At 39.9% G+C, this 20,460-nt stretch overlaps 1 protein-coding gene across 1 annotated transcript in view; it reads left to right on the forward strand.

The window, feature by feature from the left end:
* The window catches only part of LOC145771862 (WD repeat-containing protein 55-like), a 58,884-nt gene extending 38,548 nt beyond the window's left edge, over window positions 1–20,336 (forward strand). Inside the window, exons 6-8 of the mRNA XM_082583607.1 lie at window positions 97–266; window positions 2,340–2,468; window positions 19,807–20,336. Of these exons, the coding sequence (XP_082439733.1) occupies window positions 97–266; window positions 2,340–2,468; window positions 19,807–20,014 (507 nt within the window). The 3' untranslated portion in view covers window positions 20,015–20,336. The remainder of the gene's footprint in view (window positions 1–96; window positions 267–2,339; window positions 2,469–19,806) is intronic.
* Window positions 20,337–20,460: the final 124 nt, after the last annotated feature.

Raw genomic sequence — 20,460 nt, forward strand, 5'->3', positions numbered from 1 at the left:
GCAATAGTAAAAAATCTTCTAATTTAATCATGGTTTTAAACTTATGGCAGGCACTGTACATCACGAAGTTTTTATTACGGTGTTTCTTTTATCTAGTTCAACAAAAAATTAGCCGTAGGAACCGCAAATGGGCCCATCCTTCTTTACAACTGGGACGAGTTTGCAGCTTCTTCTGACAGTTTTCACGGCCACCCTGGACCAGTGGATAGCATGGCAAAGATATCCGAGAACATACTGTGCACTGCATCATCAGATGGTGTAGTCAGGTTGGTCTTCTTTGGTAAAATTATGGCCTGAGGAATTAATCTGTTTTGTCTTTTTTATAATCTTTATTTGACCTTTGAACCTACGTGGGTTACAGTGACCTAAGCTGTCTTTTCTTTATATTTCGTCAAGCCTCTGCTCTCACAATGTGCTACTTGTATAATGAAACAAACATGTGAAATCTATGCTTTGACCAGAATATGCAATAATTTGCCATGTTCATTTGTATTTATATTTTTTTCGAATAAAAAGAAAATGTCACACTTGAAATTACTGAAAAATTTGTATTTTATTTTCTCTAATTAATTTTTGTGATGGGTAGTAATGGAGTTGCAGCAGGTGGATTTGTTTTATGAACATGTGCAGAAAAAAAATATGTTGCAATGTCCTCAACAGGCTGGTTCCTAAAGGATCCACCTTGCAAATGATTCTGGCTGGCAAAACACATTGGCATTTAAAGCTTAAAGTAGACTTTTTGGACCAGGAGTGCCTGACCAGTTAATGACCATCGACTTGAGAATTGATCTTAAGTCGATTGCGTGATGTGCAGGAACATTAACAATCAAAAGTTTTGTTTTTCTGTATGGTGATTTTCAATTTTGTCTGGCGTATTGAATATTACAACAAGCTCAATGTATTGAGTGTGCATGGTAAGGTTAAAGGTGTAGCCAACATGATGAGTACCTTAAACTCGTTTAAAAGTAAGCTGCAGCTGGTGTCAAACAGGCTGCAGCATGGTAGACTATGCAATTTCCCTCACATGCAAGAAGAACTGCGTTAAGGCAAAGGTGTGACACAGCTTGGCAGTGCACGTTATTAGGAGCAAATTCAGAGCATATGATTTGAGTTTGAAAGGCCTTTTACTGATATTGCAACTATTAACCTTATAACCAGCCAAGGTTATGTGTTATCCATTCAGTTGGAGTATTGATGTTAGTGACATTGCTGCCAAATTCTAACCACTTTCGACTTGAAAGTTTCACTCTTGAAGATGAGGTTCTGAATTTCAAAATTGACATTGAGATGAAAGCCAGATGAACATCCTAAACTTAAAGAACGCGTGGTGTTGTGGAAGCTACTGGAGGAGGAAAAGTATCAGTACCGGCATCTCAATCTCAGAAGATGTACCTTGAACCTGACAGCTCTTTTTACATCAACTTATTAGTGTGAGTCTACTTTTTTGCACATAAATATCATCAAGTTCAAACACAGACCAACAATGACTGATGACCACCTGACAGCCTGCCTACACCTTGTATCCAGTTCCTACACTCCTGACTACGAAAATCTAGCCTCGTACCAGGTCTCGCACTAAGGCAGGAAGTGATTTTCCTTTTTCAAACTCAGTGATTGGCCTGTTTTTTATCTGATTTATTCTTTTTTACCATGACACAGGAGATACATGCATAGCCGAGTGGTGGGTGCCATGGTTTGACATTTGAAAGGGTGCCGGTTCTACACTGCTCAAGATTCTTTGGCAAGACACTTAAAGGCATACCTGACATGAAGATTGGCTGCTTTGTCTTCCTTCAAATTCTAAATTTTTAACTGCCGTAAAATGACAAAAGAAACTGGAGATATGTGAACAACATTACCTTTGTCCAAATTCACACGTAGAGGCCTACACTGTTGTGGTGTCGATTGTCAATTCTACTAGTAGTTTTTGGTAAAGCTGAATGGTTAACATGAATTATTGGTTTAAATTGTGCACATGCTTAACGAGTTTCCCTGTACGTATAATCTGTATTACCGGTATTAAGTTTTGTAAAGAAAACCGGGTGATCTGCCCAAAAACGTTTCAAAAAATGTTGGGCGATGTGTTAAATTTTGGTTCATGTTGATAATTGATAACGATGTGTGTGGCTTTGCCATGTTGACGCTGATCTGGTAGATCTCAGGAGGTTGGCTGATCAAAAAGTAGATCTTAGGTCAAAATGTTGGTCATCCCTGTTTTAGACTATTGAAGGGTGTAAGATTTATTCTAAGACATCATATCAATTGGGTCTGTGAATTGGCATTTGCTTACAGCTATCGACTAGGCAGTATTGGGTTAAGATTTTTCAAATATTTTTCAGGGCTGTGCACATTCTCCCCAATCGCTTCCTGGGCGTAGTTGGGAGTCATAAGGGACTTCCCGTGAATAAGGTTCGGTCAACACATGATGGGAATCTTGTAGCAAGCATCTCACATGACAGTACGGTTAGGTAAGGAATCTGGTCTCTGAAGGAATTGAAAGTTATGATTTTTTAGAAGGCAGAAAGTGTTGTAAGTTTAAAATGGTGTGGCTTTTCGCTGTGTTCTTCAACACTAACCAGTAACCACCCATAGGACTAAGGTTTGTCGAAAGCAAAAATATTTCAAATCATATGAACTTGATGCAAATTTTCTTTATCTTACTTTTGTGTCAAACTAAGTTTGTGAAGGTATATTTTATTCAGATAGACTATTAAAGACAAGACAACATTATTGTTTGTACCAGCAGCATTTCGACAACACTTTCGCTTTTTATGTCATTTGCATTTCCAGTAGACTAATCAATTTTACACTGGCTACATTTATGCGCTTATGATCATGCTGCCATCTCAAGTGTAATAAAGGAAAGTGCGCATGATTGTAGAATAAGTGCACATATGCATTTAGGCGGGTCAATATAAGGTTTGACCCCAAAAAAATTTATACAAAAGGTTTTTTTGTTCTAAGTGTATAATTAGGTTGTACTATACCCCAGAAAAAAGTCTACAAAAATCTGACCCCGGGAAAGTGGTCAATTTACATAATTTGATAATGGTGACCCCCCAAATTTTTCAATGTGCACAATTTTTTTTTTAGTTCAATTAACACATTATAAATGTATTAAACACATATAAACATGGTATCTATGCACCAAATGAACATATCAGAAACCGATGTGATGTCATTATGGTGTCATGGAAGACATTGGCGTCGATTTTTTAACATTTAAGAAAAAATCTGAGGCGGCAAGATGATAAAAAGTGTGAAATATGTATCCAAATTTGAACATTTCCATAAAATTATACTGTCAAAGCTACAAAAAAGAACAGAAAAGCAGGGTGGCTGCCCCCAAAACAATTTCTTGCTGGGGGGGCGCGCCCCCCTGCCTCCCGGGAATCGACGCCTATGATGGAAGAGTATATGCACTAAATGTCAGAGATGAAGTACCATTTTTCAAGTTATGATTGATCTTAAGTCGATTGCGTACTAGTAGTCGTCACAATTATTATCGGTACTGTCTGTGTCGTCTTGATCCAATAGAAGGACATTCAGGGGCGCCGGAAGCGGAGGGGCAGGGAGGGCGAATGCCCTCAAATTATGCGCCTCCTGCCCTCAATTTTTCTGTGGATGAGGGGGCAGGGGGAGAAATGGTACCCTTTTAAGGTCATGTAAGCCACTATGCATATTTTGCAATATAACAATTTCTGCTATTCGCTTTTAGCCTATAATCTTTCATTTTTGCCTCAAAATAATATTCAAGACACAAAATTCTGTATCACAGTAGGTTAGGCTACTTCATTGTAACATAGTATGATGCCCTTCCGTGCCCTTGTTCTTTGTATACCGGTATGTAGTTCTTGTATCATTACTCGATGATGAGCTGATAGATGAGCATTATCGCTATATCTTATCTTAATACTTAAAAAAAATTGGCCTTTCAGCAACAAAAGTGTCCTTTTTTCATAATCCTGCCCCCCCCCCCAGTCAAAAATTGTTCCGGCGCCCCTGAGGACATTGTTTGGGTTTTCACAGGACACAAGTTGGCATTGTCCACAAGCAGAGGCACACGGAAATCCGTACCTCCTACATGTACATCGCCGTGTTGTGCAAGCGATCGTGCAATTACAATGCACAATCTTTAACAGATTGTCCGGTGCAGGGTTTTTCAGCGTCATTACTGATGCGAATTGTTTGTCCTCAATCTTCCAACCTCAGCCAGTAGGGTCCAAATTGCTTTCTAGTCCTAACCATATCATTATTTGATAGTCAGCACGCAGGGAATAGAATATTGTAGAAAATGCAGTTGGTGAGAGTCGGGCTGGCGCAACGAAGGATGACACTGAAACTACTTTCTTTTTCAACACAGAATGTCGCAAAGATGCCAGCAAATCGCTTTGCTTTCGAGCATAGAGTAGAACCATTGACTGTTTGCCATACTCTTCAATTGCATCCATCCTCTGGCCAGGTTTTGTAAATGCAAGTGCCAAGGATTCTAGCTCTTTGTCGCCTTTGGTGGCTTTCTGAAAGAGTGTTCTCTTTCCTATTCCGAAGATTCGTGAGGGGGTATCGCATCCTGTAAACGCATGGATGAAGAGTAACTGAGAACACAGCTGTTGGGTATTAATATTATACACCCTCTGATTTTTAGACCTCTTGTCCGAACGAAAATACATTGTCTTCTTCCGACTGTCCACATGATAGAGGAGAAGGATCAAGAGATCTGCGTCTTCTCCAACCAGGGTTGTAGTGTGGTATTCAGAAGCTGCAATAGCTGCCTGAACAATATCATAGTCGGCATCTCCTTCAGCGTTTATAACTGTGGGGCCTTTCTCTTGCAGTTTGTTTCTTATCATATTGATCAGCCCTTGCTTATTGCAGCCCTGTGACAGGAATCCTCCTTGTTTCCAGTGAAGACTGTTACTGGAGTGAAGCTCACTTTTGGATGATTTTTTTGCTGACGGCGTTGGTGGGTGCAGTCCTTCACTGATGGTTGATCACGATAACCGTCGAAAACGACTGTCGCCATCCCGTAATTGTGTAGGGTAAAGTCGACATAGCCATCTGCAACGGCGCCGTATGTGCTTCCCTTCGTCCATTGCACGCGATGCATGAGGGAACCACCATCAAGGACATACTGTACTTCTCGGTCTGTGGTACTTCGTTGGTAACAGCCTCATCAGATAGGCTGCTTGCGTACTCATCGATTGCTTTAGCAAGCTGTGTTTTCTCTGGTTTCCTCATAATGTTGCTTGTCTCAAACAGGACAGGTGGGAATGGGCTCAGTTCGTATTCTAGAATCTCCTCTAGACAGGGCCTCTGAGAGAAGTTTTCACTAGGTGTACGAAGAATCATTTCGGGCCCCCTCTCATTCCGTGCCCCCTTAGTCTTGGGCAAAACGCATGATGTTTACTTAGGCATATTGCACACCATCCAACATTTTATTGCAGGATTGTACATCTGTGCGAAATAATAGTATCAGGTTGCAATAAAACTATTATAATAGTTATTTAGTGTTTTGTGTTGTGCATATCATGTAATCTGTCCCTCAACAATTTGTGCAGCCTGCATTGAATTCGTGAATCAGTTGTTGATTGGGTTGTAGAGAGGTGTAGCTTGTAGGCTACAGATTTAATGTAAGATTTTCAAATTCAATTATTTATTTCTCTTAGATGTAGCCTATAATTATTCCTGATGAGGACACAATGTGGTGTCGAAAACATTGGATTTAGTAGTTTTTTCTTGTTTTTTGTGTGTTTAATCAAAAATGTTAAATCCGTTAAACTTACTAAGTGTTATATGTATCTGGTACAACAAGCCAAGCTCTCTACCAAGGCTCAAACATAACATCTTGTTAAAATATAATAAAATTAAACATCTGACCAATTTTAACCAAACATTTTTGCTCGTAAACTAAAAAAATCACAATTTCGGACCCCCCAACAATCACAGACTTGGACCCTCAAGGGTACGCCGTACCCTTCGTACCCCCCTCTCATAGGCCCTGCCTCTAGAGAAAAGTCACCTGCATTCGATATCACCAAAAGTCTCTGAAAAAGTAGGGCGGGATTGATGGATCTATCTTGGGAAACTTTGATGCAACATGAATCACGTAAAGTTTTCACTTTGTCCTTCCGTTTACTTGCATATGTAAAAACTGGCTGACCCTCCAACCAAAGTATAACTGACAGTTGTTTAACAGAAGTAGCTTCTTTCAATGAAAGTGAAGTAATAATTAATCAGCGCATACTTAAATTGAACAAATGCGTGGGAGACAAAAAGTAAAGCGAGGTTTCAACAAAGGTAACTCTAGGTTATACAAAGACGCAATACTACGTGTTAACTAAAGGATGTAAATGACGTAATAGTTATGTTAATTAACTACTTTCCCGGGGTCAGATTTTTGTAGACTTTTTTTCTGGGGTATAGTACAACCTAATCATACACTTGGAACAAAAAAACCTTTGTATAAATTTTTTTGGGGTTGCCCCCATATTTTTCATATATTGACCCGCCTAATTTGCCGACATACAGTAACGATTAAGACTGCTTGTAAGTTGCATTTCGACTTAGATAGCATTGGACATGTGGGACAGCACATCATTTGGTTCCTAGAATTTGAGACCTGTTTTTGGGTATATCTTGCACGCTGATTCCAAAAATGCAATTATTTTTTCCATCAACTCTAGTTTTCGAGATATGTGACACCAAATTTTGCCTAGTTTTTGTTGGCTATGTCTTTAACAAGACCAAAATTTGTTTATTGAACTGTTAAAAGGTGTATTGTTTGCAAAACATCAAAGTAATTGGATGCTAAAAGTACATTAGACAATGCTAACCACTCTTCTTCAATTACTCTGATATCGTGAAAACACTTTTTCTTGTTCCTCGCTAAGTTCTTCACTAAATGATGTTCATCAGACACTTTTGTTAATTCTGGCAAGTTGTTTCTTAGCAGTCGTGTGTAGCAAGAATTAACAGCGATAGACACGTGTTTTGCCCAGGCTGGACTTATCAGCCTCAAGGGCGAAGTTCATTTTACCAGATCGCACTACGCATCCATTTGGATCATCGGTAAATTCCAAAGAAGATTAATAATTTATTTACAAAGTTTTGTTTTCGAATTTTGTAAGATATTGAGCTGGCTAAATTGGCAAATATGCTACATTGCTACGTGTAAAAATCTACTCCAGATTGAAGTCCCTGGCGGTAACATGTTCATACTAGGCCTAGCCTATGCAGCCTTTTCTACCAGGATAGAAATATCCTACTTTTGGGCAGTAAATAATTTTTCATACAACAACGTTGCATTTTTCGTAGAATTTTTTTTTATATGAAATAAGACTATTATATAAATTTATATTATAGGGATTTTTTATGTAGCCATTTAATCGTGTTATATGTTGTATGATGAAATTAATGTTTAGACACTGTAAAAAGTTTAATGAAAAGATCCAGTTCAGTTTGTGTTTATTTCTGACCATCACAATGAAAAAACAATATATGCCAAACATAGCAGAGGTCTAGAAAAAGGTAGCAGTGACACAACGCTGACGTTATAATGTGCATGATGACAAAGCAGAACAATCAGTTTAAAATATGGCACGGTCGCAACACCTCAAGATCATCTCCAGGAGTAGGCCTAATGTATGCAAATTGGTGATGGTTGCAACTATTGCTAGAACAGTGGTGGCAATCGCTTACTTGTCATTATGAAACAAGTCAAATGTGCATCTATGCATATTGGGTATATCATTAGTAGTCAATAATAGGTAGTCAATAATATCCATAGCTAGCTAAGCTATAGAATCAAGCTGTTTAGGGTTCCACCTGTGTAGGCCTACAGGTTAACCCAAAACCGTGGTGCCAAAGCTCTACCCGGCCAATAGGCCAAAAAACAATTGGGGGAACACGGTAGGTTTCAAGAAAAACGGTTCATTTATTTATGTTGTCTTTTCTTGCTTGGAGTGCAATGCCGTGCATTGTAAGAGATTCAAGGAAAGACCTTCTGAAAGTTCACTTCACAGGATTAGTGCGTTGTGTGGAGTCCTTTTGGTAGAGCATTCGCAACAACCACCTCGCGTCGACAACCATCCATTACAACATCTTGCTATGGAGAAGCATCTTAAGCAGCAGTTGTCAGCCTGGGGTTTTGACATGACCTTCATTGAAACCAGCAAACTCATTTCAGCAAAGTAGGCTTTAATAAACTTAAAACGTGATTATCCTGCAATTGAAAACTAGCTTTAAAGAATGTTAACAGAAAGTATTAAATGACAAACTAAAACCAAGACTATACTTAAACTGCCGATTGCACTGCTACACTGCTGATGATGGCGTATGAGCGATCTTTCCAGGCTAGATTGGAGGGCAGGAAATCTTCAGCCACTCAGCAGTCTCGTCGTCCAGGACCCTCAGACCATGCGCACCGTGTGGAGGCCGGTGGGTTAGGCGGTGGTGGATGACATGGTCTGCGGTCTGTTCAGTGGCACCACACTCGCATTCTGATAAAGGAGCCAGGCCCCACTTGTGCATGTCCGAACGAAAGCGGCCGACGCCAGTTCGCAGGCGGTTGTGCCTCCCGATTGTTAAGGTGGAAGGCCGCCGGCACTGTCTTTGACTTGCTGCGCTGTAGCTTCCATTTCTGGAGGTATGCTGATAGTGTTTGCATGTCTTGGCTGAGGTTCCTCTCCACTGACTGCCAGTTTCCTGCTGAGTGCAGGAGTGCCAGGTCGTCTGCGTAAGCATAGTTCCTGGAGATGGTGGGGGGCAAGTTGAACAGGAGAGGAGCCAAGACTAGCTGACTGCTGAAAAATAGAGAATGAACCAACACGAAAGAAACCAAGAGAAGCCAAGCCAGGCAATCGGCAAACTTACACTGCGCTGTTGGCAAGAGAGATGTGGTGCGTGACGACTAGAGATGTAAATGCAAAAAAAACGAACCGTTTTTTTTTAAAAAAAACGTGTTTTTTTTTAAAAAAAACGTGTTTTTTTTCAAAAAAAACTTGAGCCAAAAAAACACTCGTTTTTTGGTTTTTTTTGTTTTTTTTCATATTTTTCTGGAAAAGTTGCAATTTTTTTGCAATTTACAGCTTAGTTTCATTATAGTGCTCTTGAAAAACATTAAATTACTAAAAATAGTTTTATTGGTGTGCTGAAATTCCTAAGTGTTTGTGTTTGGCAGCATATGTTCTTGCATAGTCCTATGAGGACCTATGTTGTTTCGCTTTTTTCTTCATTCTCTGGCATGTTTGTGGCAGTAGACCTGACAAACATTGAATTAATGAAATTTGATGCATGACATAATGTAGATGAGTTAATTTCTTTTTCCTTTTATGGAAGTTAGCCTATGATGTTAGTATACTGTGGTACTGGTTATTCTTGTACACACTCAATGGGTTGACGAAATTTTGACAAAACAAGGTGGCAGTATTCAGTACACACATTACCTTGTTTGTGGACGTGGTAATTTACTAATGCAAGCTATTGCCAATAGCTTGTTTAAACATGTTTTGTAACTGATAGCTTGCCAACGATGTATATGCTTTATAAATGTTGAAACAGAAGTATTCTTTTCGTGTGTTGTAAGATCTTGGATTGGACACTTCGTCATTGATGCTTCTTGCAGATTATTTGGGACATATAATGCAAGAGACCTTATCACTGATATTTTTAGCTGTCAAAAGTTAGTGCATTTGTCAGAAAAGGTTTAGGTTAATGTTCCTTTCAAATGCCCACCACCCATGTTGACTATTGCTAGTAACTACCATTCTACCAACCTTGAATGAAGAAATTTTTCCTTTAAAGTGGAGTTTTTCAGCACTGCTCAGTGCTCAGTGTTCACATAGTGAATAAATGCTTTATAATGCTTTTCCTGACAAGAATAAAGTTTTACCCATATTCCCACAATGCAGGATAAAGATACAAAACAAACATCAAAGATGAAAACTTATTTTATTTGAGAACTAGGCCTACTGCTTTTTGAGATAAAAAAAAATTGACCTCTTGTCGTTACGCACCAATAAAACCATGATGCAAACTTTAATTTTTTTTATTGGGCAGAGGAAAGATTGACGAAAAGTTAGGCAAAAACAAAAAAAGTGCTAAAGTCTCAAAGTTCTGCAAACTAGTTCAAATTGGATGGATTAAGTGCAACCATACTTCTTTTAAACATGTCTATGACAGCACAATGGTGTGATTAAGGGAAAAAAAGATGACTATGACATCATAAAGGAGTGTTGAACCTCTTCAGGGAAAATAAAAAAAACATCAAAACGTTTCCATCTTTCACTACATTTAAATGTGATTTGGGCTAAAAGTTGGGACTTTAGCACTACACTGCTTTTGCCAAACTTGTCATCAATCTTTCTTCTACCCAATTATTTTTTTTTTTAATTTACGCACCATGGTTTTATTGGTGCGTAACGACAAGAGGTTAATTTCTTTTTAGCTCAAAAAGTAGTAGCCAAAACTTGTTTTAATATTCATAAACAGATAGCCCACCCCATAAAACATGGGGGTAGAGCTAAAACTTATGTAAATATGTTGAGCGGTTCTTGAGATATGGCCGTTTTTCTATTGCTCCTTATCTATAAAGCCACTTAGTGGCTAAGGTTATTTCACTTATAACTCGAGAACCGCTTGTGTGATTTTCATCACGTTTGCACCAAATGCACATCAACTGGAACAATCTCTTGACGTTGTACTGGTAATGGTGTGGTGTGCTGGGGAAAAGTGCCTTTGTGAAGTAGAGAAACAGGACCCTAACCACCTAGTCCTAACGTAACATGCCCATTAACCAAAATCCCAGGTGGCTTCGAAACTGTACACAAGTGTGGTACTGCATTTAACAACTGGCTGAACCAAATTACAGACAATACTTGAGATGTGCCAACCATAGGACACTGTGTTACTATTTGAGTCGATGAGAAACCTTTATGGCTCGTGTGTTGAGACTTGAGAGACATATTGTCTCATTTGAAAGATGTTATACGAGTTATGAGACTATTTTTTTGTTGAAAGAGACGCTATTGCAATGAGTTTACCCTAATTGCTGCATATTGTGACATTTAATAAAAAAATAGGTAAAAATAACAAAAAAAACAAAAAAAACGAATAAAAAACAAAAAAAAAGATAAAAAACAAAAAAAACGAGCTCGTTTTTTTTAAAAACAAAAAAAACCGTTTTTTTACATCTCTAGTGACGACACGCGCTACACCACATTCTCCCCCGCCAAATAAATTTCGAAAAGAACCAGACAAGATGTTGACTCAGAAGCCATATCTTTCTGGTGACTTTCGAATTCTAGTAGAACGTCTCAAGATAGGTGTGCTGTTGTCGGTAAACCCTTCATTAGTTGATGTGATTGGGTTTATAATATCACAAGTAGGCCTATTGTCTTCGCAAACGTCAGTAGTTAAATTTGAAGGAGCGTCTGTTGACGGCGTGTTATAATCGTTTGTTAGTATGTTATGGATTTCAGGTTCTTCCGGCACATTTAAGGTAAGATCCGTCGTTGTAGAAAGGCGTTCTTCTGCATCAACCTCAGTTTGAGGAGAAGGTGCCAAATCCGAAGTCAAAACAGTCACCTCTCTTCCAGTTTGAAGAGCATAAGTAGGATTTGCATGAGTAATATAACTGGATCACAGACAGGTTCACTATTACGCACAAAGCGTCGCAATAAAACTGTTTTACCGGAGTCCAAAAACCACGAAGGCATTGCCATGCCATACATGGCTCATCATGCAAATGAGAATAACCTCTCGTGGGGTGTTTGATTAGTCGCGACACATAGCGATGACTTACTGTAATAGAATGTAAAGCCTGTGGAAGGACTTTCTCCCAATCGTCTTCCAGAACATGGTGCGTTCTCAAAAGAAGTTTTATTGTTTTCCATACCGTTTGGTTTGTCCTTTCGCACTGTCCATTTCCTTGAGGATGGTAAGGTGATGAGCAACTAGTAGCTATTCCACGTGTAGAAAGAAAATCTTTGATCTCTCGGCTAGTGAAAGCAGTTCCTCGATCGCTGTGGATGTAAGCAGGGAAACCAAACAGGCAAAATAAGTTAGTTAAACAATCAATGACGGACTTAAAGACATTCTTTTGCATGGAAACACAAATGGGTAGCGACTATATTAAATCACTAACAAATAGGGCTTCAAACCTTTAAAGTGCAACTGCACGATGACTTTGACCGCACTTTATCTGAAAGAGCATGTTTCAATCTGTAAATACCAACCTCGCCCTTACTTTTTAAAGCTATATTTATCTCAATAAAAATTATCAAAACTATGGTTTTCCACGCGCTTGTATTTTGGCCACGTTCCTGCAATGGCGGATTGCATTGCGCAACACGCGGATTATGACGTCAGTTGGAGTCAAACTGAAGCGACAATCGCTTTTGCAAGTCCTTCATTTGTGTTTGTTCTAGAGCAGTGGTCGGCAACCTTTTTTAACAAAAGAGCGATTCTGTTACATATTTTGGCAGATATGACCAGCTGACTACTGAGAGCCACAAAACGTAATATATGTGTTTCAAGTAGATCAGACCACAGTTTCTTTGCTACCGAACAATTCTTTTTTATGCCGTCATCTCTATCTGTGTACAGCTTTCATTGCTTAACAATCTATTGAGCTTCCACAAAAGTAGCAGCATTGTTGTGGCATGGGGCTGTTATCCATTTATTGAAAGCTTCCTTTCTCTGCTCCGATCTTTGCATAAGTTCCAATACTGCCTACTTAAACTAATCTCCAAAATGGGATAATGTGCAGCAAAATTAATGCTCTTTGGCTGTTCTGACAGTGCCTTTTGAAGTCATTTATTTTGGGATTTTTTTCCCACATAGGCTATTAAGCATGCAGATATGCCAACATCATTTACATTGAATGCAAATTTTATGTTTATGTCCAATTGTCTATGCTGAGTAACATCTCTGTTTTCGCCTAAAACTTTTCTCTTTTTTATTTGTGCATGGATACTCATAAAAAAGGGTATGCTGTTCAGTGTTCACGCCAAAAGTTGTAAACTGGCTTGATAGTCAAAACTTGAATAACAAAAATTGTAAAAAAAGTATATTATTTTCTGACAGAGTATCATTCGATCAGAGTTGGCTCATTGCTGCATCATCTTGCACAACTAGTAACAACGTTTTGATGCCGTTTTTTTTTTCATTATCACAGTCGAACGCATAGGCTATACCAAATCATGTCAAATCTGGAGGGAGCCACTTCAGAGGAGCTAAAGAGCCGCATGCGGCTCTGGAGCCGCAGGTTGCCGACCACTGTCCTAGATGAAGGAGGTTTTTTTTTCGCAGCTTCGATTTTGTTGCACGTGCTTTTTATGTGAAAGCAGGTAGTATAGGTTCTTTGCAATCTCGAGTTTGAAAAAAATAAGCCATGTCTGTTGACTTCTTCTTCTTCTTCTTGCGTTTGAGGCCGCCACAGATCACGTTGTTACATCCAGGCGCAGAAGCCAGTGGATTGTGTATTCATCGAGCGTTGTTAGGTCCACATGTCTATCTTGTGGTCGGTATACAGGACATTCATAGATACTGTGGTGTGCAGTTTGAAAATCTGAGCCACACGCACAAGATGGTGAATCGGCGAGGCCCCACTGGAACATGTTGCTGCTGAAACGGCCCACTTCAGTCCGCAGGCGATTGAGCTTCACCCATTCCTTCCGGGGTAGTTCTGCTCCAGATGGGATGTTGGTATTGGGAAGGACTGTGAATTGGGTTGGTTTCGCAACTTCTCTCAATTCACGGTTCCAAACTTCGGAAATGTGGAAGTTCGATTTGCAGATAGCTGCAGCATGTCGGGAGAACGGGCGTCGAGATTTCAAGCGCTGAGGCTTTTGGGAGTGCGAGTTTAGGACAATCTGGTTGAGGAGGTGGTCATCCCTTGACATAGCTTGTAGGACCAGACTACGTACGTGGTTTTCCCTATGAAATCTACCTGGGGCGATGCCTGATAGTCCCGGCAGAAAGTCAGTGGGAGTTGGAAGCAGGCAACTGGTGATTATTCTCATGGTGGTGTTGAGGGCAGTATCAATTTTGGAAGTGTGTACGCTGCGGCACCAAGTGGGGGAACCATATTCGGAGGTGCTGTAAACAAGTGGAAGAGCACTTGTACGGAGTGTGGATGTACTAGCACCCCAGGATGTTCCAGCTAGGCATCTCAGCAAGTTGTTGCGTGCTGATAGCTTACCATGGAGGGCTTCAGCATGATGTTTGTAGGTTAATTGTCGGTCGAGCTTCACTCCAAGGTAGGTGGGACACGGGTTGTGTGGGAGTGGGTTTCCGTTGAGAGAGACTGACAATTGGCGTGTAGATTCCATGTTGCAAAGGTGTGACGGTGGTCTTTGCCAGGCTCAGTTTCAGCATCCACAGCTTCAGGTAGTCTGAGATTTGGGCCATGTCATCTGTCAGTGCTTCCTCTACCACATGCCAGGATTTTACATTTTTCGGGGCCACAAAACTGAAAGGTGACTTTCTCGTGTTTTTGAAAGAAATTTTGGCCTAAAATCACATCAGCACAAGAGTTTGGAATGACATCAAAGCAGATCTTTGGATAACTTCTATCGAGGAGTTCAAGATGCAAACAAGCGCAGCCATCGGTCTTGACCAAGTGATGGGTCGACGCCATGGTCACAGTGTGAGGTTGTTTCGTAAGATTTATCTTCAACTTGTTTACTAATTTTCTATCAATAAAGTTATACGAGGCACCTGCGGCCCTTTTCGTGTTTGCCTTAGTATAATTGCCATTGTGAAAATTGTACTTGTTAGGAATTTGGAATGCTGGCTGAAGATTAGGGCGTTTCCTCGGTTTGATTTACATACGTAGTTTTACGTTGTTCTAGCGTTGCGCATTTGACCATTTGACACATGCTGCATTGCTTGAAGCAACAAGCCTCTTTAAAATCAATCGTTCAGCGTGAAACACAGTTCAGTTTGTGAGTTTGAGTATGGTTTTTTTGTCGGCCAGTTGTGTGGTGCCTTACTTTCTCAGTCAGTTTGCCACGGATTCCTTTCTTGGAAATCACAATATTAGTTTAATTATGGTTGTAGTGTAGTTTTTATTCTCTGAATTAATTTAGCTCGTTCTGTTTGAATTCAAGGCATTATTTGGCCACAACGTTCCGACGTGGAAGTTCATTCATTTTTTTGCAATAAAGTCATACTCGAAAAAGGAATAAGGTATTGTTCTCAAGATCATCCACGCTACATGCTGGTACCCGGGATGTTGCTGTAGCAGCTACAGCTAGGTATGGGTGGATGTTCAGACCACTCGCCATCCGCTACACCATGGTCACAGTGTGAGGTTGTTTCGTAAGGTTTATCTTCAGCTTGTTTATCAATTTTCTATCAATAAAGTTATCGAGGCACCTGAATCCAGCAAGGCTTTAACTGGATGTCCATTTACCAAAGCATCCACCACTTTGCGATGTAGGCAGTTAGAAGCTCCAGCAAAATATAATGGGCCTCTGTGCCTGGAAAGCGTTGACGAATAATTAAGAGAATCCGCGTTAGCAACTGGGTTTTCTGCAGCAGAAGCCAAAGATACTGATGAACTTTTACTGCGACAGACCTTGAAAAATGCCCTAGTTTTCCACAATTGTAGCATTTCTGTTTGTGTGCTGGACAGGACCAACGGTCATGGAGTGGTCCGTTACAAAAGTAACATGATTTTCTGGTTTGTACCTTGAACTTGGAAGTGGCTGCAGAAACGTCATGATCCTTGTGCTCTGGACGCATGTTGTTACCTTCTCGCGCATAATTTTTCGTTGAGGCTATCGAAGTATTTGCAGCTCTCCCCATGATGCAAGATTGTTGTTGTGCTCTTTCTATACTGTCGCTCAGTTCCGAAGCACGTTGAAGGTCTATGTTATTCTCTTCCAAAAGACGTTGGCGGATGACAGGAGACTGTAAGCCATTTATGAAAGAATCCCGAATAAGCTGCTCTGTATACGTTTGGGCAGAAACGTCCCCAAAAGTGCAGTCCTTAGAGATAGTTTTAGCGCTCTAAGGTATTCCAAGACCGTTTCTCCACTGGCTTGCTTTCGGCTGATTAGTAAATGCCTGGCATAGACATTGTTCTTCTTCTTTACGTATGTTCTCTTGAGAGTATCTACAATTGCATCATAATCGTCAACTTCCTCGACAAAGAGGTATACCTATGGGGACAAGAAGCTACGTATTATTCTAGTTTTGTTGATATTAGAAGTTCCTTCCTGGCGAACCTCTTCAAGTGTAGCGATGTAGTCAGTGACAGTCTAAAACCAGAACTTGAAATGGTAGGAGCGTCAGCGGAGTTAGGATCAACTGAAAGGTCTTTAGGACGAGGAATATGTCTGTCCATCTTTCTGATTCTTGCTTAAATAAGTTTATTAAATTGACATGACCTACATTGAAACCAACAAACTCATTTTAGTAAAGTAGGCTTTAATAAACTTAAAACGTGATTATCCTGCAATTGAAAACTAGCTTTAAAGAATGTTAACAGAAAGTATTAAATGACAAACTAAAAACAAGACTCTACTTAAACTGCCGATTGCACTGCTACACTGTTAACTGAAAAGAATGAACCAACACAAAAGAAGCCAACAGAAGCCAAGCCAGGCAATCGGTAAACTCACACTGCGCTGTTGGCAAGAGAGATGTGGTGCGTGACGACACGCGCTACACCACAGGTTTTCAATTGGTTGTTGCAGCAGAAGCATACCAAAGGCAAGTCAATCTATGTGGTTAAACTGAAACCAACAGATAAAATAGACAGCTAGATGAAAAGGGATTGAGCGGAGAGTCTCAAAAAGAAGGCATAAATTGAAAATGCAAAGTAACTTTTTGCAGACAGAGACGTTTTATCAGTTATTATAACAAAACAAGTTAAATGCAACTTCATTTCTGAAAATTAGGTTTTAGAGATTGGTTTTGGTTGATTTACAGCGCTCAAATGCAACTGCAGCTTCATACAAACTGCTTGCATTAATGTCACGCTTTTGGCTATGCGCATGCGCACAAGTCGAAATGACCACTTCCTGTGTTTTATGATGAAGCCAAAACCAGAAAAATGTTTACGGCAATCTTGCAACATACTTGAAGTATTTTAGTACTGTAGCAAATAATATTTGAACTTTAAATGTTATAAACAAAAAGAGACGTGTAAACAATATTGGGCAATTAAATGCGAAAGGTAATTTTCGGGGTAGAGAGAGTTTAAAGACAGAAATTTCAAAATTTGTTCCACAAGTATTAGAATGTCCTGTTGTATTCTAAAACTAGGACTAAAGTTAGATTTGGAAAAAAAGTCGATTCACCCCAAATTAATTTCTGATATACACAATAATGAACTGGGGTTGGAAAATTTTTTGTCTGATAACTTCGAACTTTCTATTTATTGCAAGCATTTCAGAAATATAGGTTAAGGAAAAGCCAAGATAAGCATAATTTGCTTCAAATCAAAATGAAATCTAGATGAAAATAAGAAAGTACAGTTTCAATTAGGCCAGTTTCCACATTAATACTTAAGCCATGTTGTTTAAATAATTGAATGACATTTTTTCTCAAACGATCAACTTTTGGGCCGGATAAATTACGCAAAATAGCTAGACCATCATCACGATACAACCCAAGCATCTCTCTGTCAACAATAGTAGAAAGTTTGTTCAAAAGAAACAAACCAACCAACTCGCAAACCTCTGCACCATCAAATGAACCCATAGTAACATCAAACAATCCATCTTTCTTAGCCCAAGTATCACCTCCATCAAAAAGCAACGATTTGCTAGCATGGAAAATTGTTTGTATAATATAATCATCTATATCCATAAATGGTTTGGCAAAATGCTCAAGCGCACACCCCGAGAGTCGAACCAGCGCTACGTGAGCTTGAGGCGGGCACGTAACCACTGAGCTAACGGGACGGTCTAGACTGTGTTATGTGTGTTATCGTGGTTCAAGGCTATTCTATCTAAACGGCAATGGAAATCAAGCTACTTTTTGACGAAAAGTTTTACCCTTGAGCATGAGATTCCGAATTTGAAAAACTTTTTTGAATGCCAGATCAACATCATTTCAATTTGGAGCGCATGTGATGTTCTGGAAATTACTAGTCAAGGAAAAGTATCCCAATTTCAGAAGATTGGCCTTGAACTTAACAGCTCTTTCAGATCAACTTATTTGTGCGAAACTACTTTTTCGCACATGTACAATTACAAATCAGCAATGACTGATAAGAATAATAATAAGGCTGGATACGACAACTAACAAACACCTTACAGCCTTCCTACGCCTTTCAACCAGCTCCTATAACTCCTGACTACGAGTACCTTGACTCCTCGTCCCAGGTTTTGCTCTCGTCTTCTCGTCTCAGAGATCTACCTGTTTTGTTTCTTTTTTTGTACTACCGTGCCACAGGAGATACCGTGCCACAGGAGATACCGTGCCACAGGAGACACCTGCATAATCGAGTGGTGAGTGCCATCGTTGGATGTCCGAAAAGGCGCCGGTTCGACACCGCTTAAAACCGTGCGGTTGTGTCTTTGGTAAGACACTTAAAGCAATGCCTGAAGGTGGACACGAAGATTGGCTTCCTTACCTTCCCATCCACTTAATCTAAATCTTCAACCCCCAGGCGTAAGCCTGCGTACGACAAAACGTTTGCGAGAAAAATTACGTTTCGTTTAAATGGACATGCACGACACTGCTGTGCTGTTGATTTCACTGATGGTTTTTGGTGAAGCTGGACAGCTAACATGTTATTCATTTCAACTGCATACACGAGTTTTCTTGTAGGCTACATAAATATAAGGAAAATATATTATAGGCCTGTTCTCTCAACATATGCAGCTTGTGCTAAAATGGTCTCAACCTTTTTGTCTTGGCGGACCCTTTTTAGTGTCTTCGAATCGGTCGCGGACCCCTAAAAAATTTTTATCTGAAATTTTGGGGTATCGCCCCTCTTATAGAATCAAATGTTCCATAAGTTCCAAAGCGACACAGTTAGAAGAATTTGCTGAACTCGCGACGCACTTATAATGATTAACGAAGTTAAGTTATAAGGTATATGTTGGCACACAGGACCAAAAATTTGTAGAAATTTTGCTTCCGTTACAAAAAGTTCTCACTTGATCATTGATCTACAATCTGCTGTCTCAAAAGAATTAAGTTGAACATATCCAATATCGCCTAATTGTTTGTTTGTTTTTCATATATTTATCCTGCATTGCGGGAAAGCGAACTGAGCGCTATGCATCGGTGTACGCATTCCGACGTACACCTGACCCACGCTGCAGCCGACAGCAATGTCTGTTTCCGGTTGTCTACTCTACTTATGACTTAAATTTTGTACTACCCATTACTCGAAATCGATCACTGGATAGAGGCAATTGTCGTAAAGTTTCTTGCCCAGAGAAACAACAGCAAGTGCGGGTGGCTGGAGTCGAACATGCAGGCTCTCGACTGCGAGCCCAACGCGCTAACCACTCGGCCACTGCTAATTAAAAAATTTAATTCATCTATATAATATATTTTTAGTTAAAAAAACAAATCTTTGTGCGATGTCCTTTGCAATTTCAAACGACACACCAGTGCGCTCCGACGTACTGTAATACACAAGTAAAGCACAATCAATTAATTTATCAATCATGTTGCCTACTCGGAAACTGTCGCGGACACCCTGAAATCGCTTCGCAGGCCCCGGTTGAGCACCACTTATCTAGAACGAAGACAGGTTGGGTAACAATTATTAACATAATTATAGCTAATACCAAGATATAAAAAACAAATTCGGTGACCACTTGTTTTGTTGGTTAGGTTTTGGGATGTTGGCTACTTGAAGAACATTGAGGTCGATGGCACTGCTAAAGCGAGGAAGGCGAACAAGTACAAGCGACTGGGTCAGACTAAACGCCTGGCTTTTCTCTGCGACATCGACAAGGAGCCGGCAGTTCCCACGTACAACATCGACAGCGATGACGTTGAGAGTGATGACGTTGACAGCAATAACGAAGATCCTGAGTAACCCAGATGGAAATTTGTGCTTTTTGCCTTCGCGTCACTGTACTTAATCGTGGACACAACCGGTCGACAAAAAAAGTTGTTGATACGAACAGAGGTTTGACTTGGTTGCCGTCACCTAGCTTGTAGAGTTCAAGAAGTGGTTAATAAAGTGTCGATCGTGCATAGTGTGATAGCGTAAACTCAGTTTGGATAAGGTAAATGTAATCGTGAGGAATTATTTCATGAAATTGAAGTGGCAACTGGAGAATCAACAGCGTAGTGTAGCCTAAGCGTACAACAAAACATTTAGGTAAATTTGTGCTATAATAAATCCATAGCGACGTGTATACACAGGCCTTGCCAACCTGGGAACCCAGTTCCGTAGCTTGACCCATTTGCTTGGAGAGGGGTACTCCAGAAGCATAAATATTTAAAGGGGACCTGAAATGAATATTTTTTTGGTGATTC

The sequence above is a fragment of the Aplidium turbinatum genome, chromosome 6, assembly GCF_918807975.1.
Source record: "Aplidium turbinatum chromosome 6, kaAplTurb1.1, whole genome shotgun sequence".
Lineage (NCBI taxonomy): Eukaryota > Metazoa > Chordata > Ascidiacea > Aplousobranchia > Polyclinidae > Aplidium > Aplidium turbinatum.